This window comes from Sminthopsis crassicaudata, chromosome 5 (genome assembly GCF_048593235.1).
Source record: "Sminthopsis crassicaudata isolate SCR6 chromosome 5, ASM4859323v1, whole genome shotgun sequence".
In the NCBI taxonomy this organism is placed as follows: Eukaryota; Metazoa; Chordata; class Mammalia; order Dasyuromorphia; family Dasyuridae; genus Sminthopsis; species Sminthopsis crassicaudata.
This window is the reverse complement of record NC_133621.1, coordinates 44,623,354-44,647,729: the sequence shown is the minus strand read 5'-3', so window position 1 is coordinate 44,647,729 and position 24,376 is coordinate 44,623,354. Positions and strand designations below refer to the sequence as shown.

The 24,376-nt window shown below is 35.2% G+C and overlaps 1 protein-coding gene across 1 annotated transcript; it reads right to left on the bottom strand.

The window, feature by feature from the left end:
• Window positions 1-1,379: 1,379 nt before the first annotated feature.
• Window positions 1,380-24,106, bottom strand: LOC141545194 (sterile alpha motif domain-containing protein 9-like). The gene is given in 4 exon segments (XM_074272218.1): window positions 1,380-2,417; window positions 2,420-6,956; window positions 16,739-16,916; window positions 23,894-24,106. Coding segments are annotated over 2 exon segments (4,752 nt in total). The 5' UTR covers window positions 6,941-6,956; window positions 16,739-16,916; window positions 23,894-24,106; the 3' UTR covers window positions 1,380-2,186.
• Between the last annotated feature and the right edge of the window lie 270 nt (window positions 24,107-24,376).

Sequence of the window (24,376 nt, the reverse complement as noted above, 5' to 3'; positions counted from 1 at the left end):
AAGGTTAATGTGGAAAGCTATCTTTGAATGTATTTGAAAATATAAAAACCAAAAGCAAATAAAAAAGAATTGTTTACATGCAAGATAGATCTAATGTAAAAGAGAGGTAATTTCAAAGGCAAAGGATGGGGTGGTCATGAAAAAAGTTGTCTTGCAGAAGGGAAGGTTTGGATTGAGTCTTGAAGGAAGTCAGGAGGCAGAAATCGGGAAGGAGAGTATAGACCCCCGGGAGACAGTCAAAAGTTAGGGGATGGAGTCAGTCAAGTGTCAACAAGATGAAGATTATCCCAAGTGGATAATAAGGGTAATTTTTTAAAAAGTAAATCAATGATTTCTATAACTTGAAGTTAATCCCTAAAAAACAAAACCAAACCAGACTGAGGAGTTGGAAGGGTAGGGAAATGAAAACTGTATTTTATTTAATCACCAGAAGATGGTGATAGTTGCTCACTGTAGTAAAGCTTTTTGCCTTTCAAATTAAACTATTTCCTCCCCTTCCTTGTAATTGTGATTTGGAATGTAGCTCAGGTTTGGGCGTGTCTATTTACTGTTGGCTTAGAAAGAAAAATAACCTTTAAGAAAAATAATTTGCTTTCATGTTCCCATTTCCCTAGTTTGTCCTAAGGGGTGGGAAGGAAAGTTTAGATTCCCTAGTTAGATGTCCAAGTAAGCTTTTTGAAATGCTTATGTTTAGGTTTGAAGCTGAGAAAACTGTAAAGTTCTTCTATCTGGAAAGCCCTTCCACCATCCTTGTGATCGTAGAGTAATAATCTAAATGACTATTTTAAATATTAGATATTCTGAGGAATTGTCTCTGGTTTTGGACTTCTCCTTCCTGTATATCCTCATCCCATAATTTCACTGAAAAATCATAGACTCCAATTCACATTTAATCTTATATTCTTCAATTATGCTAACTCATTCTCTTCTCTTTTATCCACCAATCCATACTTGGTATTCTTATCATAATGATATTACTTGGGAGTTATAAAGGGAGGCTAATCATCTAGATCTTCTAAGCCTTGTGCTTTCATCTCTCTCTGTGGATAGGATTCCTTGCATACATTACAAACCCTGCAATGATCCTGTGAAGTAGGCATAGTAATTATTTACCACCATTAAAAAAAATATTTTATTGTCAATTTACAGAACACAACAAGCACATGAAAATAAAATGATGATTGCTATTCCCTCCAAATATAAAATAAAGGTGTCATGTAAAATTTTTTCTTCTCTTCCTCCTCCCTAGAGATAGCTACCATTAGATACAAATAAGTACACACACACACACACACACATATATATATATATATATATATATATATATATATATATATATATATATATATATATATATATGTATATATGTATAGAATTATTCTATACATATTTCTAGTTATCAGTTCTTTCTTCAGGTGCATATAGCTTCTTTCTTCAAATGTCCTTTATTTTTAATTCGGGTATCTACAATAGTCTAAGTGACTTAATTGCTCAGTCATTCTTAAAGCAGTATTGCTGTTTCTGTATGCAATATTCTCTTGATTGTGTTCCCTTCGCTCTTCATCATTTTGTGTAAGTTTCTCCATGCCTTACTAAGATCATTGACTTCATTATTTTTTATAGCACAGTAGTATTCCATCACAACCATACACCACAACTTATTCAGCCATTCCCCAGTTGATGAGGATCCCTGCAAGAATTTTATATCTAGGAATCTAAAGCATGAACAGTTCCAGTAACGTATCACAGATCAAAGAGCTAGACATTTGGAGGGCCAGGAGTCTAGAATTTGTCAGATGCTAGAAATTTTTGCATAATTAATTTCTTGATTTATTTTATAACCCTATGAAGTATACCCTAAGGAAATAGAAAAGGTCCTTTATATATAAACACATTGGTAGGGATATGGAGGGGAATGGAGATATTAAAAGTAAGAAAGCTTCCATTTTCTTTAATGATCTTCGAGATTTCACAAATTGGACATTTGGAAACTATTCACAAAGTCTTAATGGTAACAAAGGAGTAAAATGATTTTTGAACAGTGTCTTGTGCAATTCTTGTAGTTAAGATAACAGGAAAAGGTCAAATATGAGAGGAATGAAATCCTTAAATTCTGATTTCTGCCTGAAAACATATAATAATAAGACAATAAGCCACAGGAAACAAGAAGAAAATAGTTTAGGTTCTTAAATAATCTCTATGTCATATGCAAGTGGACCTCCAATAGAAAATCCCAGGTAGAATGATACTTTTTCTATACTTCTGCCACTCCGTAGCCGACCTAAAAAAACAGGTCTCACTGGGATCTTGATTTTTTCATCTCTTCCATAGTCTACATAGATGAGTTCACCATCAGCCCGGCCACTTAATCGTAGCAAAAGTTTCTGGACTTCATCGTCCTTCCAAACATCTCCACTCTCTGCCACCAGGCATCAGATGCCTTTTTAGAACACTGCTCAATTTTGAGTCTGTGCACAAGCCTGTTGAGACCAAAGCCTTTTCCAAGGTAAAAATGTGCAATTGGCTGTTTAAAGTGACTCATATATTTGTATTGTGACCTGAAGGACTTGTTTAGAGATGAAATATACTTTTCCATTTGTTTAGAATCCGAATCGAGTTGTTGGTTTTCTGGCCAGAACATTAGAGAGGCAAGGAAGTAGGGTTCTGAGAATTTGCAATCGCAACCTACTTGCTGCAAGATTTCTCGGAGCTGATTCTTTAGCTTGGGAAGGGGTTGCACCAGTTTGGAAGCTGGTCTTAAACAACTGAGAATGATATTGGCCAGAATGAAATTCTGTTTTTCTCTCAAATAGACTTTGTTGGTTACCTGTTCCAGGAGAAATGTATATTGATTTATGATATCTTCCATTTTGTTGGCAGCGCCTTTTTGATTAGGGAGAAGATATTCCAATAATCCAGAAAATTTGTCTGCTTTTAAAATCTCCAAGTTTTTCCTACTATTCTCTACTTGAATTGAGAAAGCAAGTTTTGATTTAGGGTTTCTGTTCTGTGATTGCTGCTGATCTGAGGGACCAAACACTTCTGCATACTTCCTGAAATATTCAGCCACCTTTCTCCGAAGTTTTGTCTCTTCTTTTTCCTTAATGCTATTCTTGGGTTTCAGAAGGACAAAGTAGTCATCAAAAAAATCGAATGCTTGTTTCAAAGCTAACTGCAAGTTACTCAGGTAATGAATGGAATCCTTAAGAGCTAAGTAGTATTCATCATTTGGATCCCCAGGAATATCACCTGTTCCAGATAAAAATTGTACCAAGTGTCTGTTACACATGTTACCTTCTTTGCCAAAGAAAGAAATGAGCTGCAGAACCTGGATTGTGTAAAGACACACTTCAATCTCTCCTCGATAGCCTGCTGTATTGTATGAATCGTACCTCCTTTTCGACTTTTCACTGTCCATATCTTCTCTGATATCTTCTTTCATTTTAGTTTGCTCCTGGGACAATTTGAAGGCTTCAGAGGCTTTTTTTGCAGTTTCGAGGAGACTTTTTAGATCCTCAATAGTGACGTTCTTACTTTTTACATTTTCATCTACCCACCATTTTATCTTACTTTTGTAGACTTGGCCAAGGGTGTCTGTGACATAGGAATTGCAGGATGCGAATTCTTTTGCTTTTTTTGCCCACTCCAGAGCATTGGGAAAGTTCTTCTCCTTAATGTAGAAATGTCTTGCTAAGGCTTGACAAATGAATGCATTTTTGGGGAACCGAATAGCTCCTTCCTTCAAGACCATTACAACTTCACTATTACCTTCTTCTTGTTGTACTGCTTCGATCAATGGGGAAAACAAAGTATCTGTTTCATCCCCATGCTCCCTGCGCTGTCTAGTAAGCAACAAGGTTTCCACATCTTGGGAAAGTTTCTCTCTCCCTATTCCAATGTTATAAAATAAACTCTCTTGTAACAATTCCAGAGTGATTTTACTTTTAGTCAAATGATAAGTAGTTTTCAACTCCACTAGACAGTGATTGGCAATGAGAGGATGGATGATCCTTACACCTTTGTACTTTCCTTTTTCCTCCACTTCTGTTTGAATCAAAAGAGTAGAATAGGTTCCCATCTTGTCTTCAAGGCATTCATCTCCCCAAAAAGCCTTCTTGTTGGCAATTCCCAGGAATTTCTCACACTGTGACACAGAGATTATGGAATTAGTAACATAAGAGTTCAGTAAAGCCAGAAAGGAAATGAGTTGTGCTTCCTTGCTATATATTTTAAGCCCTTGCAGTATGTTCTTGACGACCTTTTCTATGTATTTTTCATCAAAATTACTTTTCATGATCATGAAAGAATAGAAATCTTCAAAGTTCTCATATTGCTTTTCAATTTCTTTCAGTTTGGCCTCAAAAGCTCTTTGTTCTGAAAGAGAAAGGTTATTTTCCAAAGCAATGCTCTCTTTATTTTTTGCACTTTTAAGAGGATTCTGGGACCTCATACAGTTTAAAATGATCACTAGAGGTTTTTCATATTGAATACTTTTTTCTGCTATAGCTGCAAGAATATAATTCTGTAGTAGAGAGACATTTTCTTGTTCTTCAAAATCATCCACAAGGAGCAGTACAGGTAAGTAATCTTGATGGCCATTTGAGCCATAGGTGATTAATGTGGTTATCTGTTCTCCAATTTCTGGAAATTCGGTTGCTTTATTTTTCAACACAGCACATCTGAATTTTTTCTTTAGTTCCCAGAGAACATGCATAGCCAATGTAGTCCCCCCACAGCCTGGATGATGATAAAGATTAATAATTTTGGCACATATTTGTTTGGGAGAATTTGCCCAGTGGAGAATCAACTCTTCAAGTTTTTCATAACTGTCTCTTTTGACAAAAGTTGATGAATAGTTTTTAGAGGAAAAGTAGAAGTTCCACCAAGAAACTTTGCCACCTCGATAAAAATGCTCTTCTTGAGATTTCATGAATTCAAGAAATGTCTTTTTATCCTTTTCTAATTCTGTGTCTTTACATTCATTTTCACAGAGAATTTCTAGAGCACCCATGAAATCTTCTTCCCTTTTCAAAAGAACCGTAGAGGAACCAGTTGATGGCAAAAACCTCTGTGAAGAATGAATCCTTGATTTTAATTTAAGAATTGTACCATTTATCTTTTCAAGGCTTAAGGTAGAAATACATTGGTCTGAGAGTTCATTGACTATTGTCAGTCTGGCTTGCAGAAGAGTTTTCCATCGCTGGCATATCTGTGGACTGACACAGATACACATTATGTTTTCCATTCCCTTCATGTCTTGGTAGAAAGCACAGAATGTTTCAATGAGGGGATCTCTTTGATCTTCTATTGGAGAGAGTAACAGAAACACCACCAAAAACCTCCCTTTAGGCATTATGTTTTCATGTGTAAGAAATGAAATTAGTTTTCTGACTTCTGAAGCTCTTTCTCGTTGCCATAGACATGACTCTAAAGGTTTATGTTCTGGACTATCTAGATCTGTCCTACCATTACAAAATATCCAGCTGGGCTGTTGATAAAGATTCAACTGATCAGGATTTTGGGTAATTTTGTCATCATACTGATATGGAAAGTGAAGATTTGCTGCTCGGGTCTCTCGGTAAAACTTTACCAACCCATTGCTCCCAGATTCAGGATCAAACTCCAATGCAGCAAACCATTTAATTTCCTTTAGAAAGTCCAGGTGCTTTATTTGACTTGGATGACACTTACTAGCCACCAGAATATACCAGTCATAATAGCTATTGTCCAAAAGATCTCGGTTTCCTGTGAGCAAATTCACCAGCTTTGGCCCTTCATTTTCCTTCATCTCCCTTTTTGTTCTATATTCTTCTTCTGCAGATTTTCTGGAATCTACCAGTGAATTCAAATGAACTAAAAACCTGTTGTAATCTGCATCACGTTGCCTGATATTAGCCATGATGTCTTTAGAACTGGCTCCCTCTCTCACAAAAAGTGATTGTTCTTTTTTTTCCATCCACTTTTTTTCTTTAAAGGTTTGCATCTTGATGTAGAAAAGAGTATTTTTACATATGGAATACTTAGGAATGACATCAACTTCAATAACAAATCTATTAGATAGAGTATTATCCTGCAGTAAGACTTCCACAAACCTGGGTTCCCTAATACATTCACGTGCTATATTGACCTGATCATCATGAAAATACTGTTTGATCTTTACATTGAAATGGTCAATAAAAGCATTTGTATTGGTAATTTTCATCCCAATAATTTCTCCATGGGGTTTGTCTTTGACACCAAAATGGATAGTGCCATTGGTACGGGAATTCATGCAGGCTGAAGCAAATCGAAAGAGTTCATTGCTAAATTTCATTTTGATGTCTTCGTCAGTTGCTGCCTCAGTGTTAGTTAATTCTTTGAACTCATGGACTGGATCAATGAGATTTAGTGGTCCTGTTTCCGGCTGCAAGATATAATGCTGTATATAACGACAGGTGTCATGGAAGCTATCAAATGGATATGGCAAACATAGTAATCTTTTTGGTTCTAGCTTGGGCTTTGCTTCATCCATTGTGACTTCTTCAACATCTAATATGTTTTCTCTAGTGAGTTTTGATTCTTGGGTACTTTCAGAATCTGTAATGTCTTGAGAGTTGGTTGTCAAAATTGCCTCTTCTATATTTTCTGTTTTGACTTTTCTTCTCTGTCTCTTCTCCTTTCTAGAAATTTTCGAACTATCTTGTTTTTCAGATGTCTGAACAGGATTTTTTGGTGGAATGTTCTTCATTTTTTCAATAGTGTGCATTATCAAAAGAGCTGGGCCATGTGGTATGCCCATTTCTAAAAGATCCTGCTTAGTTGAGATACTTAATGCAAAGCCTGTCACTTCTTGAGAAAACAAGATTTGTCCATATTTTTCATCAATCTTGAGTTCTTCTGTTAACCATTGTTTCACATGTTCTTTGGTCCAGTCTTTGATATTGGGGGTTGGGTCAGTCATTTCAAAGATCTTCACTCTTTTGAAAGAAAAACAAAATTAAAGTAACATATATTTTTTAAAATGTAATAAAATTATAATATAAAAATAATAAATCCCAATTTAATAAAACAAAGTCAATGTAACATATGTAATGTAACATAATATTTGGGATATTGTATGATATACTTAATTTAGAATTACAGTGACTTACAGTCTCTGTTCATTGAATCACTGAATCACAGTTGGAAGGGACCTTAGAATTCAGCTCATCTATACTAAGCTAAACAACAATTCCCTTTGCAATATCCTGACTAATCATCAAATTGCCTTCTCTTGAAGATCCCCAGTCACAGTAAACATATTCAATTGTACTTTAGGATGACTTAGATTTTTAAGGAAAATTTTCCTTATAAACAGCCTAAATCTGCATTTTTACCAATTCCACCCATTGTTTCTTATTCAGCCTTCTAGCTAGAGTCAAAAAGGAAAATATTTTGTTGTCCTTAGTTTTAATCATCAACCTTGGATCCTTCTGACATTGGGAGTTCTAATACTATGCTTTCACTCCTCCATTCTATCCCTGCTGCCCTGTGTATTTTGTGCATTCATGGTTTTGAGGTATAGTTGGGGGACTGACCTGGTCAAATGTAATTAAGTCTATTCTATCATGACAATGGGCCATGAAAAACAAGTATTTTGGAATTACATTAATATTGAGATTGGAAAGAATAACTTTTCAACCATTTCATAAGCTTATCTGTCACTTGACTTTGGTTAGCAAAAATTCAAATTCTCATTTCATTTTCAAATATAGCTCTAAAATTAAACTGAAAACATTTTATAGTAAATCACCTCTGCCTCTCGTCTACAAGGCTTGGCTCAGTGACTTTTCCATGTGAGATCTTTCTTGATATCCTATATCTTAGGTGTTTAATCTTCATCCCCAGAAAGTATTCTTTAATTTACTTGTCAATGTTTATCCCCTACCCATCCACACACACACATAATTTTTCCTTCCCCAAATAGATGGTAAACTTCTTGAGTTCAAGAATTGCTTTATTTTTGTATTTTTATACTCATAAAAATCCAATGCCTTGCACATAATGTTGTTTCTTTACAAGTGGATATTGCAATATGGAATAATATAAATAAAGTAACAGAAATGCCCATATCCCTTGTTACAGAGATTCCACTATGAGGCTTTGACCCCAAGGAGATCACTGACAAGAAACAAGTGCCCATATATTCCAAAATATTTATAGCATCACTTTTTGTGATAGAAAAATACTGGAAACAGGGCAGCTAGGTGGCATAGTGAATAGAAAACCAGCCCTGAAATCAGGAAGATCTGAGTTCAAAATGTTTTTAGACACTTAACACTTCCTGGCTGCATGACCTTGAGCAAGTCACTTAACCCCAATTACCTCAGGAATAAAAGATAAGAAAAGAAAAGAAGAGAAAAGAAAAATACTGGAAACAAAGTAGATGTTATTGATTTGGGAATGGTGAAATAAATTGTGGTACATAGATATAATGAAATTTGACGAAGCTATAAACTATGACAATTACAAATAAAACAAATGTAGACAAGATTAGAAGGAAAGCAGAAAATTGAGAGGAAATTTTAATAGACAGTTTCTTAGATAAATGTCTCATATCTCAAATACATAAAGAGTTTTGTAAAATCTATAAGAACTTGGGTTATTCCCCAATTGATAAATGGTCAAAGAATATAAACAAGTGGTTTTCCAGTGAAGAAATCAAAATAATTTATAGTCACATGAAAAAGTGCTCTAAATAATTATTGAGAAATGCAAATTAAAGCAATCTTAAGATAACATTTTACATCCATTAGTCTAACAAAAATTATTGAAGGAGAAAGTGACAAATGTTGGAGGGGTAAAAATTGAGATCCTAATTCACTACTGGGTAATTGCGAACTGATTCAACCATTTTGAATAGCAATTTGGAATTATGCCCAAAGAGATATTAAATTGCCTATGCCCTTTAGCCCGACAATCCCACTACTAAGTCTATTTACAAAGATGATTAGGAAAAAGGAAAAGAATCTATTATACAATATTTATAGCAGCTCTCTTTCTGATGGTAAGGAACTAAAAATTTTGGGGATATATTATATATGTATAATATAATATTAAAATATAATAATTAAAATAATATATATTGGATAATATAAATTAAGGGATGGCTGAACAAGTTGTGATATATGTTTGTGACGAAATACTATGTTATAAGAAGTGACAAATTCGATATTAGAAAGATGTGGATAGACTTGCACAAAATAATGAAAAGCAAAATCCACAAAACCAAGAAAATGTTGTATGGTGTAACAGCAATATTGCTTTAAGAACAGCTTTGAGAAAATGAATCACTTTGATTATTATAAATGCCCAAATTAGTTATAAAGGATATATGAAGGAAGAAGCTAACTGCATTTAGAGAAAGAATTGATAAGTAAAGTATATGTAGAATGGGTATACATATATGTATTTTTGTCTAATGGTAGGTATCTCTAGGGGGAGAAAGAAGAAAAGGGGAGGAAAAGGGAAAAAATAAATTTACATGATAACTTTATTATCTATTTAAAAGGAACAGCAAATTGTACATAATTGATCCATGGTTTCATGTGCAATTATTTTTTTCCCATACTATGTTGTAGAAATGCTTATTTTATTTCATAAATTAAAAAAGAAACTATCATTATTGATGCATATAGAAAAGCATGAAATAACTTGCATGATCTGTTACAAAATGAAATAAGCAGAGTCAAGAAAATCATATTCACAATGACAACAATAATGTATATGAAAGGAACATCTACCAATCAATCAGAAGTGAAGATTGCAAAATTATCAAAAACCATGACTTCAAAAGAGATAGGGGAGCCAAGATGGCACAGTGAAGCCAGGAAGTTGCTTGAATTCTCCTACTTTCCCTTCAAAAACAACAAGAAACCAAGTCTCTATACAGAGTTTGACAGAATGAAATCACTCTCTACTTCAAGATACATTGAAAAAACTTCAGGAAAAGTTAGTCTCACTAGAGTGAAAAGCATGTTCAGTCCAGCTCAGACAGATCCTGAGAAAGCTGTCAAGAGGGTCTTAATCACAGCAAATCAGCAACTGAGACCCTCAATCCTGGTTCAATAGAGGAGCAGATCAGTGGTGCAGCATCCAGTAAGTGCTCAGTAAGCAAACTCTGGGAAACCAGGCTGTTTCAAAAAGAAGTGGGCAAAACTATCCCCTGCAAACACAAGGAGCCCCTTTGCTTAAAGCCAAGGCTTAGAGTTGCACAGAAAGTTTGGGACAGCTCCGCCTTTATCCTAGGAACAGATATCAACCATAAAAGTAAGAAGAAGAAGAAGGAGGAGGAGGAGGAGGAGGAGGAAGAGGAGGAGGAGAAATACCAAAAGAAAAAGAAAAGTAAAGAAAATTAGTTATTAACAGAAAAGAATCTTGACCATAGAAAGCTATTATGATGATAGGGAAAACCAAAAATAATTCAAATATCAAGGAGCAAAAGTCAGAATTACTTAGGATCTTCAACTTCTACAATAAAGTATCAGAGGGTGTAGAATGTCATATTCCAGAAGGCAAAGGATCTGGGGTTACAACCAGAGAGACTCAGTATCATCTTTCAGGGGAGGAGATGGATCTTCAATGAAGAAAGAAACTTTCAATCATTTCTATGCAAAAAACTAGAACTAAATAGAAAATTTAACCTATAGGTACAGGACTCAAGAGAAACATAGAAAGGTAAACAGGGAGAAATTATATATTATTTAAAGGCTAAATTGTTTACATCCCTAGATGGTAAAATGATATCTGCAGTTCTTGAAACTTTATGTTATTGTGGCAAAAGGGGAGCATCACATGGATAGGGAATATAGTTGTAAATGGACTCTGGTGTGAAGAAAAAGACATTAAGTGGTAGAGAAAATGTCTATACTGGGAGAAGAGGAAAGGGAAGGTATCATGGGACAAATTAGATCATATCAAGAGGCACAAAAGACCTATTACAATCCAGGGAAAGAAGGAAGGGGGATGACCATTGCCTGAACCTTGATTTCATCAGTTTGGACTCTAAGAGTAAGTAATTTCATCATTCAGTTGGGTATAGAAATTTATCCAACCCTATAAAGAAGTAGGAGAGAAAGAAGAAAGGAAAGACAGGGACTGGATAGAAGGAAAGGCAGAAACACTAGGGGAAAATGGTAAGAGAATAAAGAAGGGTAATAAAAGATAAGGTAATGAGTGAGATGGGTTAAAAAAAAACACTACTCAAAAAAAAAAAAAAAACAAAGAAAGAAAAAGAAAAAAGGGGCAACTAGGTGGTACAGTGGATAGAGCACCAGCCCTGAAGTCAGGAGGACCTGAATTCAAATCCCATCTCAGACACTTAATACTGCCTAGCTGTATGGCCCTGAGCAAGTCACTTAACCCCAATTGCCTCAGGGGGGGAAAAAAAACACTACTAAGAGAGAGGAAGAGAGAAGGGTGATTGGAGATAAGCTAATAGATGGAGTGGTTTTACCCACTCCAACCTAAAATATTACTAAGGACAAGATGGAAAGAGAGAACACAAATATATGTAGGGGAGAAAAAGTATTGGAGGGAAATGCAGAGTTGATCATTATGATTGTGAATGTGAATGGGATGAACTCGCCTATAAAATCTTAGAGAAAATAAGAGTAGATTGAAAAAACAGTCCTACAATATGCTATTTGCAATTAACATATTTAACACAGATATGTATAGAGTAAAAGTAAAAGGTTGGAACAGACTTTATTATGCTTCAGTTGAAGCATAATTAAAAAAAACCCAGCATAATAAAAAAGCAGGGGTAGCAATTCTGATCTCAGATAAAGCAAAAGTAAAAATAGATCTAATTAAAACAGATAAAGAAGGAAAGCACATCAGGATAAATAGTACTATAAACAATAAAGTACTAACAATAATGTATATGCATCAAAAAATTGAGCTATATAAATAAAACTGCAAAACACTTTTGACATAAATAAAGTTAGATCTAAGCAATTGGAAAAATATCAAGTGCTCTTAGATAGGTCGAGCAAATATAATAAACATGACAATACTATCTAAACTAATCTATTTATTTAGTGCTATACCAAACTCCCAAGAAATTATTTTAATGACCTAGAAAAAATAACAACAAAATTTACCTGGAAGAACAAAAGGTCAAGAACTTCAAAGGAATTAATGAAGAGAAAAGCAAATGAAGGTGGCCTAGCTGTACTAGATCTAAAACTATATTATAAAGCAGCAGTCATCAAAACCATTTGGTACTGGCTAATAAATATAGAAGTTGATCAGTAGAATAAGTTAGGTTCATAGAACAAAATAGTCAATGACTATAGCAATCTAGTATTTGACAAAAAGGCCCCAGCTTTTGGGATAAGAATTCACTATTTGACAAAAACTGCTGGGAAAATTGGAAACTAGTATGGCAAAAACAAGGCATAGACCCATACCTAACACTATATACCAAGATCAGGTCGAAATGGGTTCATGATTTAAATATGATATTATAAACAAATTAGATTTGTGGAAGAGGAAGGAATTTGTGACCAATGAAGAACTAGAGATCATTATTGAACGCAAAATAGATAATTTTGATTATATTAAGTTAAAAATTTTTATACAAACAAAACTAATGCAGACAAAATTGGAAGGGAAGCAATAAATTGCAAAAACTGACTGACCCTATATTATTAAACATACCTTTTTGACCCTCCCATTGCATTGAAGCAACACTTATTAAATATACAAGAATAGGGGCAGCTAGGTGGAGCAGTGGATAGAGCATCAGCCTTGAATTCTGGAGGACCCTAGTTCAAATGGGTTTCAGACACTTAACACTTCCTAGCTGTGTGATCTTGGGCAAGTCGCTTAACCCCAGCCTCAGGGGGGGAAAAAAAGAGAGAGAAATATACAAGAATAAAGGAAATGGTCTCTTTCTCAAATTTGCACTTTTCGAAACCACATTCCCTTTCTTTGTCCCTCAAACCTGCTTTTTATTTCTCTTGCTACCTGATTAGTAAGCTTGCTTCTGAACTCCCATATTCTCCTTAGTAACTGGAATTTCATGTAAGTCTTTCCTGCTTACATACACACACACACGTGCACACATACACAATGTACATGCACACACGTACCCATGGATACACGTGTGTATAACACACGTCTATACATACATACATGTGTATAACACATGCTAGATTATATAAGCCAGAGACACTTGTAAAAGGATGAGTAGCCAGTGGAGGAACAGGGTGGAGAGCAAAAGAAACATTTCTAGTCTCAATAAAGAAAACTCTTTAATTTAGGGAACCCCTAAGAATAAAAAGGATACTCTATTGGGCTTTTGCAGTATTGGAGGCAGTATATTTGCCTTCTGAGTATCCTACTATAAAACCCTTGTTTAAAATAATACATCAGTTATCAGTTTTTGAGCAATCATAAGGGTGTCCCAAGCCATTGAATAAGCCCTGCAACTGGACTTTTCTTTTCTAGGATGATGCAGGCTCCAGGTGTCCATATGTAGCAAGACCATAGAGCTCAAATCAATCGTCCCTTACATTTTTGCCTTTTTCTGAGAAGCAAGTCAAAGTATAAGATTTGAAGAAACTGCCTATTCTATATATGAGCACAGAATGTTAGAGCTGAAGGCATTGGATTTTTGAGATGGAAAGGATCTTATAGATTATCTAATATTACCCCTTCATTTGTAAATATAGCAAACTCCATCAAAAGACTTGGACAAGAAGTAAAGGTACATGGATGGGTCTGGCTGCTGACATACAATCCACTTTCCACAGTTATCTAAGTTCCAATAGGACTCCAGACTTGAACAAAGAGCAAACTTCTCAAAGTACTGCTGACTGTGATATAAAAGAAGACAGGTTTAATTGGTTCCAATCTGCTATTTCCATGATAAAGAGAAAATTGTTTTGTTTTGTTTTTTTTGATTGACTACATAGCCAGAACTGGGTCATTTTCTAAAAGGCCCAAGTTAACTTTGGTCTAGTCTCTTTATTTCATTCTCATTCATTATGCTATAGTGATTTGTATAACCACCAATTTTTTAAAAAGCAAAAAAATATATTTCAATAACAATTTGTAAAAATAAAAACGCTTGTTACATTGAATTAATCACTACTTTGAAACATACAGTTTGTGCTTTAAATATATGTATATATGATATTTAATTTTTTTCCCAATAAAGAGCATTTATTCCACTGACAGCATGTAGGGAAAGACAATTCTGTAAGACAAGAAACTGCTGAAGTCATTTGGCTCCAAAATATGGGCCTCAGTCCTTGGCTTCGGCATTTGTTCTTTTATGTTCTATGTGATGAGATTGGAGCTTCCAATTTTATGAGTTGAAATATCAAGACTGGGCTCAAACTTAACATTGATAACACCAAGTTTAGTCTTCCTCTCAGTTATTAATTGGGCTGCATCCCAAAGATCATCCTTGTTTTTCATTGAGCTGACTAAAAAACTAGATGCTAGGATGCTGGAATGCTGGGCCCCCAAGAAATCCACAAGCTTACTCTAGGCCTTTCAAAACTCACAAAATCTTTTATCTAGAAAGAACCACAAATACAGAGGCTAAGGATCTGATGTTTTCTTCTCCAAACTCTGTCAACTTCTACAGACAGAAGTCCCCAAGACTTTTCCCTATAGCATTTTCTCCCTCCAGACATCAGCAATGTAATTAAACCACAACTGCACAATCCAATAGAAAGAGGCAAGAGAGTAGGCCATAATTAATTTGGGTCTCTCATTATACCTCACCTCCAGTTATACAGCCAGTTAGAAGGGGAGAGAGGGAAGGCTTCTTTTAACAGATGGATAAAAAATGGGTTACATCTAGGCAGCTGAATGGCATAGTAAATAGAGATCTGGGCCTGAAGTCAAGAACATCTGAGATCAAATTCTGCCTAGCTGTGTGATCCTGGGCAAGTCATTTAATTTCTGTTACTCAATTATAAAATGGAGATAATAACAACATCTATTTTGCAAGGTTGTTTTTAGGATCAAATGAGATAATATTTGTAAAGTGTTTAGCAGAATCGTGTGCGGCATGTAGTAGGCAGTATATAAATGCTTATTCCCTTCCCTCCTTTCACTTCTACCTCTATTTATAGAATGTCTATATATGCAGTACATTCTATGTCATCGAGACTCTTCTGGAAGCTGGCTCATCACCTCTCCAGGACCATCTGAAGTGCTCTGCAGCTGCACCAGAGATCCATCACCCAATCAATATTTACTTTGTTTCTTATCTTAGCAAATGTGATAAAGTTGTTGACTCACAGAAATTCAAAGCCAGGTCTTCTCTTATTTACAGATAAAGAGTGGGAGAAAGAGAGAAGATTTTTTCCTATTTTAGAAAGACAAAATGTTTAGTTTAGACTTACTCCGGAACATTCTCTAGCCCCTTTTAAATGGTGGACAAAGTGGAAGATGGGAGTTGGACTCTAACAAGACAGTCATTAGTTTGAAGTTCATGCACCCCAGAGAAATCACTGTGAGCTCCAGAGAACCCTAAGCTTGGGAAGAAGCTGGCACAATCATTTTCTCTCTCCTTTTCACTTATAGGGGCCATTTGACTTACCAACTTTTGAGAAGCAACCTTTGAGAAGAAGAATGAGTTTCTTGGAAGGAGAAAGATAATGAACGTTCCTAATGGAAGTGAACACCTAACATTTCTGCCTGCATGAAGGTAGGGAAAGAAAATAGAATTGGGTTGTTCTTTGCCTCAGGGGATGACTGACAACTCAACCCATCAAATAATTCTAGTGCTTCCTCCCACTCAGAAGAATGAGGAAATTAAGATGCAGAGAAAGATTATTTGTCCAAGGTCCAGAATTCAAGCCTTACTCTCAGACCTGCTTTCTGACTCATTCATGGTGTCACGCAGATGTCAAAGGCATCTGTTTTCTTAAAAGGAGCTAAAACTAAACTAAACTAAACTAAAAGATGGAGAGAAACTCCATGGAAAGAACTCATTGAGTCCAATTTTCATCTCAAAGAACTTGTTGAATTAGTCATTTTCTGAGTTATTTTTATTTTCATCTTCTATGAAAATGATCTTGCTCCTTAGAGGTAGACATGCTCTCTTAATTTTAGATGATTTTTTAGGATTAGGACTACCCTGCTAATCTTCTGATACCAGAATTACAATTACCAGTACTACAAATTACAATTTGTGGTACATGTTTATGTGTACATATATCTATATATGTGTACATATATCTATAGGAGTGTGTGTGTATATATCCATATGTACTTACTAATTAATTAATTCCCAATTATATGTTAAAACTTTTTTTAACATTTGAGGTTTTTTTTTAATTCTGAATTCTAAATCATATTCCCTTCTCTTCCTTTCCTGTCCATGACTGGTTGATTTGTCCTTGATTCCCCCCACCCCATATAGTATGGTAAGCAGTCAGATATAGATTAGCATGTACAATCATGTAAAACATTTCCATATTAATCATTTCATACATCTATATTATACAGTTCAAACTTCCTATGTCATAGCTTTTAGTGATCCTTTTGGATTGCTAAGACTAGAGTTACACCCTATGAATGGATGTTGTATTTTTAGCATTGCTTTAAAAATTCAGAATCCAGGGACTTCCCGCCAAAATGGCAGAGAGGACACACATATCTAAGTAATCTTCATCTTTGCTCTCAGAATTTATTTCATGACAAGCCTCAGAATTAATGCTTGACTGAAAAAAAAAACCCCAAAAATAATTACCAACAGAAGATATCCTCAAAATTCACCAGAAAAGGTCTGTTTTTGCTCGAGGGTAGGGACGATTAGTCCCAGCACAGGCTGAGGGCAAGCAGCAGCAGGGAGAGGATGGCAGGGAGAGCATGGCAGGCAGTTCACACTGAGCAGACCGGAGGAGGGTGGGGTGTGATCTCAGCCATTTCTGTGGGGAAAAAGTTATTACAGTATTGACTACTTTGCCCTGGCAACAAGCCAGTAAACCAGCAGAGAAGCTATAAACACAGGGGGTAAAGACTATAACTCCCAAGGGACCTAGCCACACCCACTCACAGTGTCTCAGCACACTCTCAAGAGTCTCAGAGTCTCAGAGCACAGATGCAACACAGGCATTGCTGTCTTGCTAGTGCCTCACTGCTGACCCCAGAAGTCTGTAGAGGAAGCCTGGTAATACCCGTAGCCCCCCCAAAAAAAGCAGACCACATTTGTTTTTTTGTTTTGTTTTGGTTTTGGTTTTTTTGCTAGTTTGTCTTCTTTGATTCTTCTCTGACAAAATGAGCAAAAAATTTAAACAGAAAAAATTCCATAGAATAAAACAACTCACTTAAAAACTCAATGAACAATTAGAAGAAGATAGAATAAAAGCGAGTGAAGAAAATAATTCATTGAAAATCAGAATCAAACAAATGCAAATGAATGACTCAAGGAGACACCAAGAACCAGTCAAGCAAAACCAAAAAAAAAGAAACAATGGAAAAAATGTCAAATACCTTCTTGGGAAAACAACAGACCTGGAAAATAGATCTAGGAGAGATAATCTGAGAATTATTGGACTCCCTGAAAAAATGATGAAAAAAAGAGCCTGGACACTATTTTTCAGGAAATTATCAAAGAGAACTGCCCAGAAGTTATAGAAACAGAGGGTAAAATAGAAATTGAAAGTATTCATCGATCACCTACTGAAAGGGACCCTAAAATAAAAACACCAAGAAATTTAGTGGACAAATTCCAGAACTCTCAGACAAAGGAAAAAATATTGCAAGTTGCTAGAAAAAAATCAATTCAAATATAGAGGAGCCACAATAAAGATTACTCAGGATTTAGCAGCATCTACATTAAAGGATCAAAGGGTCTGGAATATGATATTCTGAAAGGCAAAGGAACTTGATATGAAGCCAAAAATAACTTACCCAGCCAAATTAACATCTTTTTTCCAGGGAAGAAGATGGACATTCAACGAAATAAGTGAATTTCATCTATTTTTGATTAAAAAAAAAAAACCCGGAACTAAACAAAAAGTTTAATCTACAAATATGGAGCTCAAGAGAAACCTAAAAAGGTAAAAAGAAATCTTGGGAACTATATTTTTGCCATAAAGATATATAAAGAACGCATGTATACTTTGTTGTAGAAACCAGAGGTGGAAAGGAAATTGTACCCAGAAAAGGGTAAAGTGGGGGTACTACATCTCATGAAGAGGCAAAGGAAACCTATTCTATCTGAGAGAAAGAATGGAGGGGGATGAACATAGTGTGAATCTTACTGCCATTAGAATTGGCTTGAAGAGAAAAATATCAGACATAAATTTGATTTATGGTGAAACTTCTCCCACCTCATTGAAAAGTGAGAGGGGAAAAGTGAAAAGGGAAGCAGTAAGCTAAGCGGAAGGGAATACAGAAATTGTGAGGAAAAGGAGTAAGATAGGGGGAGGAACTCTAAGGTGAGGGAGGGATACTAAAAAGAGAGGGCTGTGAGAAGCAAGTGGTGCTTACAAGTTTAATACTGGGGAGGAGGTTTAGGGGGAAGGAAAGGAGAAAAGCATAAACAGGGGTTAACAAGATGGCAAATAATACAGAATTGGTAATTTTAACCATAACTGTGAATGGAGTAAACTCCCCCTTAAAGAGGAAGTGGTTACCAGACTGGATTAAAAGCCAGAATCCTACAATATGTTGTTTACAGGAAACACACCTGAAGCAGGGCGATACATACAGAGTAAAAAGGTAAAAGGTTGGAGCAGAATCTATGAAGCTATATAAACTATTTGGAAAAATAGGGATCGAAGGAGTCCTACTAAATTCCTTTTTATGACACAGACATGTTATTGATACCTAAACCAGGTAGGTTGAAAACAGAGAAAGAAAATTATAGACCAATATTCCTAATGAATATTGATGCTAAAATCTTAAATAAAATAGTAGCAAAAAGATTACAGAAAATCATCCCCAGGATAATACACTATGACCAAATAGGATTTATTTATTTTTAAAATTTTTTATTTATTTATTCAATTTTATAATTATAACATTTTTTGACAGTATATATGCATAGGTAATTTTTTACAACATTATCCCTTGCACTCCCTTCTGTTTCGAATTTCCCCTCCCTCCCTCCACCCCCTCCCTAGATGGCAGGCATTCCCATACATATTAAATATGTTATAGTATATACTAGATACAATATATGTATGCAGAACCGTTTTTTTTTGTTTGTTTTTGTGTGTTTGTTTGTTTGTTTGTTTGTTTGTTTGTTTTGGTGGTTGTTATTGCAAAGGAAGAATTGGATTCAGAAGGTAAAAATAACCTGGGAAGAAAAACAAAAAATGCAGTTTACACTCATTTCCCAGTGTTCCTTCTCTGGGTGTAGCTGATTCTGTCCATCATTGATCAATTGGAACTGAATTAGCTCTTCTCTATGTTGAAGATATTCACTTCCATCAGAATACATCCTCATACAGTATTGTTGTTGAAATATATAATGATCTCCTGGTTCTGCTCATTTCACTCAGCATCAGTTGATGCAAGTCTCTCCAAGCCTCTCTGTATTAATCCTGCTGGTCATTTCTTAGAGAACAATAATATTCCATAACCTTCATATACCACAACTTACCAAACTATTTTCCAACTGATAGGCATTTATTCATTTTCCAGTTTCTAGCCACTACAAAAAGGGCTGCCACAAACATTTTGGCACATACAGGTTCCTTTCCATTCTTTAGTATTTCCTTGGGATATAAGCCCAGTAGTAGCATTGCTGGATCAAATGGTATGCACAGTTTGATAACTTTTGGGGCATAGTTCCAAATTGCTCTCCAGAATGGTTGGATTCTTTCACAACTCCATCAACAATGTATTAGTGTCCCAGTTTTCCCACATCCCCTCCAACATTCATCATTATTTTTTCTTGTCATCTTAGCCAATCTGACAGATGTGTAGTGATATCTCAGAGTTGTCTTAACTTGCATTTCTCTGATCAATAGTGATTTGAAACACTCTTTCATATGAGTGGAAATAGTTTCAATTTCATCCTCTGAAAATTGTCTGTTCATGTCTTTTGACCACAAAATAGGATTTATACCAGGAATGCAGGGTGGTTCAATATTAGGAAAACTATTAGCATAATTGACTATATCAATAACCAAATTAACAAAAACCATATGATCAACTCAATAGATGCAGAAAAAGCATTTGATAAAATCCAACATCCATTCTTAATAAAAACACTTGAGAGCATAGGAATAAATGGACTTTTCCTTAAAATAGTCAGGAGTATATATTTAAAACAGTCATTAAGCATCATATGTAATGGGGATAAACTGGAACTTTTGCCCACTATCACCATTCTTATTCAATACTGTATTAGACACGCTAGCCTCGGCAATAAGAGTTGAGAAATAGATTAAAGGGAATTAGAGTATTAGAGTAGGTAATGAGGAAACCAAATTATTTGCAGATGATATGATGGTATACTTAGAGTACCCCAGAGATTCTATGAAAAAGCTATTAAAAATAACTCACAACTTTAGCAAAGTTGCAGAATACAAAATAAATCCACATAAATCCTCAGCATTTTTATACATCACCAACAAAATCCAACAGCAAGAGATACAAAGAGAAATTCCATTCAAAATAACTGTCAATAGCATAAAATATTTGGGAATCTATCTACCAAAGGAAAGTCAGGAATTATATGAGCAAAATTACAAAACACTTTCCACACAAATAAAGTCAGATTTAAATAATTGGAAAAATACTAAGTGTTCTTGGATAGGCCGAGCAAATATAATAAAGATGACAATATTACCTAAACTAATCTATTTATTTAGTGCTATACCAATTAGACTCCCAAGAAACTATTTTAATGACCTAGAAAAAATTGCAACAAAATTCATATGGAAGAACAAAAGGTCGAGAATTTCAAGGGAATTAAAGAAAAAAAAAATCAAATGAAGGTGGCCTAGCTGTACCTGATCTAAAGCTATATTATAAAGCAGCAGTCACCAAAACCATTTGGTATTGGCTAAGAAATAGATTAGTTGATCAGTGGAATAGGTTAGATTCACAAGACAAAATAGTGTACAACTGTAGCAATTTAGTATTTGACAAACCCAAAGATCCCAACTTTGGGGATAAGAATTCATTATTTGACAAAAACTGCTGGGAAAACTGGAAATTAGTATGGCAGAAACTAGGCATGGACCCACAATTAACACCATATACCAAGATAAGATCAAAATGGGTCCATGATTTAGGCATAAAGAAGGAGATCATAAATAAATTAGAGGAATATAGGATAGTTTACTTCTCAGACTTGTGGAGGAGGAAGGAATTTGTGACCAAAGAAGAACTACAGATCATTATTGATCACAAGATAAAAAATTTTGATTACATCAAATTTAAAAGCCTTTGTACATACAAAACTAATGCAAATAAGAATAGAAGAGAAGCAACAAACTGGGAAAATATTTTTACAGTCAAAGGTTCTGATAAAGGCCTCATTTCCAAAATATATAGAGAACTGACTCTAATTTATAAGAAATCAAGCCATTCTCCAATTGATAAATGGTCAAAGGATATGAACAGACAATTCTCAGATGAAGAAATTGAAACTATTTCTAGCCATATGAAAAGATGCTCCAAGTAATTATCAGAGAAATGTAAATTAAGACAATTCTGAGATACCACTACACACCTGTCAGATTGGCTAAGATGACAGGAACAAATAATGATGAATGTTGGAGGGGCTGTGGGAAAACTGGGTCACTGATGCATTGTTGGTGGAGTTGTGAAAGAATCCAACCATTCTGGAGAGCAATCTGGAATTATGCCCAAAAAGTTATCAAACTGTGCATACCTTTTGATCCAGCAATGCTACTACTGGGCTTATATCACAAAGAAATACTAAAGAATGGAAAGGGAGCTGTATGTGCCACAATGTTTGTGGCAGCTCTTTTTGTAGTGGCTAGAAACAGGAAAATGAATGGATGTCCATCAATTGGAGAATGGTTGGATAAATTGTGGTATATGAATGTTATGGAATATTATTGTTCTGTAAGAAATGACCAGCAGGATGATTTCGGAAAGGCCTGGAGAGACTTACATCAACTGATGCTGAGTGAAATGAGCAGAACCAGGAGATCACTGTACACTTCAACAACAATGCTGTATGAAGATATATTCTGATGGAAGTGGATATCTTCAACATAGAGAAGAGCTAATTCAGTTCCAATTGATCAATGATGGACAGAATCAGCTACACCCAGAGAAGGAACACTGGGAAATGAGTGTAAATTGTTTACATTTTTGTTTTTCTTCCAAGGTTATTTTTACCTTCTGAATATAATTCTTAATGTGCAACAAGAAATTTCTTTCTGCATACATGTATTGTATCTAGGTTATACTATAACATATTTAATATGTATAAAACTGCCTGCCATCTAGGGGAGGAGATGGAGGGAGGAAAGGGAAAAATTGGAACAGAAGCAAGTGCATGGGAAAATGTAAAACATTACCCATGGATATGTATTGTCAATAAAAGTTATAATTATTTAAAAATAAACAAACAAACAAACAAACAAATAAATGAATGAATGAATGAATAAATAAATAAATAAATGAATAAATGGATGAATAGATAAATAAATAAAATAAAGTTCTGGAGGCTATTGCACAGGTGAATGAAAAAAAAAATTCAGAAGCCATTAAACAATCTTTCCCCAATTAAAAAAAAATAAGCTCCAGGATAAAAAAGAAAAAAATAAAAACAACAACAACAACAAAAAATAGGCAGCTCCTCCCAACCCCACTTTTTCCTGACTTTCTGCATCTTGTCAGCATCCCTACCTCCCCTCGGTTGCTTTTATCTGCCTTTGACATCTTCTACTTCCCAATATTCATTTGTACTATTTTGAAGATTTCTGTCAAGTGGGGTAGGGTAGGAGCAGTCAGTTTCTTGCATGCTAGTTTCATTTCTCTGGGTTTCACAATGACGTGCTTTAGGCAGACTGGTGCAAGCCTGTCCGTGATTGGTTGGTTTGTCCCTGGGCCCCGCCTTTCCCTCGCTCCCCTTCCCCATCGTTAAAGGAGGTGGAAGGGGGTTTGTGAAGCTGTTGTTAATAAAAACCCCAATGTCCAGTCTATTTGGCCCTTGAATTGTTTCATTTTCCTGTCTCAGATACTCCCTGCGACCCCCAACATTATATAAAGGATCATCTTTTGTGGAGTTTCCCATTTCAAACCTCTGATCTAAAGTTTGAAAGAGACCCCTTGTGTTCCATCTCCCCTACAACACTCACTCTCTCTCTCTCTGAGTCTCTGTCTCTGTCTCTCTCTGTCTCTCTGTCTCTCTCTCTCTCTCTCTCTCTCTCTCTGTCTCTCTGTCTCTCTCTCTCTCTCTCTCTCTCTCTCTCTCTCTCTCTCTCTCTCTCTCTCTCTCTCTCTCTCTCTCTTTCTCTCTCTCTTTTTCTCTCTCTCTCTCTCTCTCACACACACACACACACACACAAGCTTCCTCCTCCAAAAATATGTGACCTCTAAAATAAGTTTCACTTGATAGTTTTGTCTGTTTCATTATTTAGATTCAATGATAGTTACATACATATTTAGTAATGATATCACATATATTACTAAAAATATAAGTCATCTCAAAAATCTTAGTTCAATTTAAAAACTTAAAACTGCACTAAGATCTTTGGGACATCCTGTATTAGCCTAAGTATATGTGAATATATATATATGTACATATATATGTACACATATATTTTCATATATGTTCATAGGTATGTCCAGTTTCATTCATTTAAAGATCATGACAATAAACCAATGACAATAAAATACAAAAATCTCTCTGCTTTCATTCAGTCTAATAAAGGAAATGAAGCCATTAAGTGATTCAGGAACTTACCTGGAGTTGGGTTGAGGATTCCTTCTTAGAAAGTAGAATTTATATGAAGAAAATATATGTATAGTATAATTTTTTTTCTTCTTGAGAAAGCATAGGCTTTCAATGAAGTAAATGTGCTAATATGCACTTAAAGTAATCAGCAAATTGTAGTGCTTTTTCTCCAGAGGTTCTAAAGGCGTAGGCTGAATTTGTGAAGGTCTGTGGGATTTTATTTTTAGCCATACAGGAAATCATCTCAACAAGTAGACTAATCAGAGAACTGGTTTCACTTTCATTCAAGCTACTTTATTTCAGTCCTGCCTTCTTCGTCCCTCCCTTTTTCCTTCCCTCCTATCTTTTTTGCCAATGCTCTACCCCCCAAAAATATAAATTTTGGTCATTGAAACTTTGCAAGGTATCTTGGAGTTAGATATCTTGGCTAGATTTCTTTCTTAAGGACCATATCTTAAACCTAAACCACTTTGGCTCTCATTGATGGCTAAC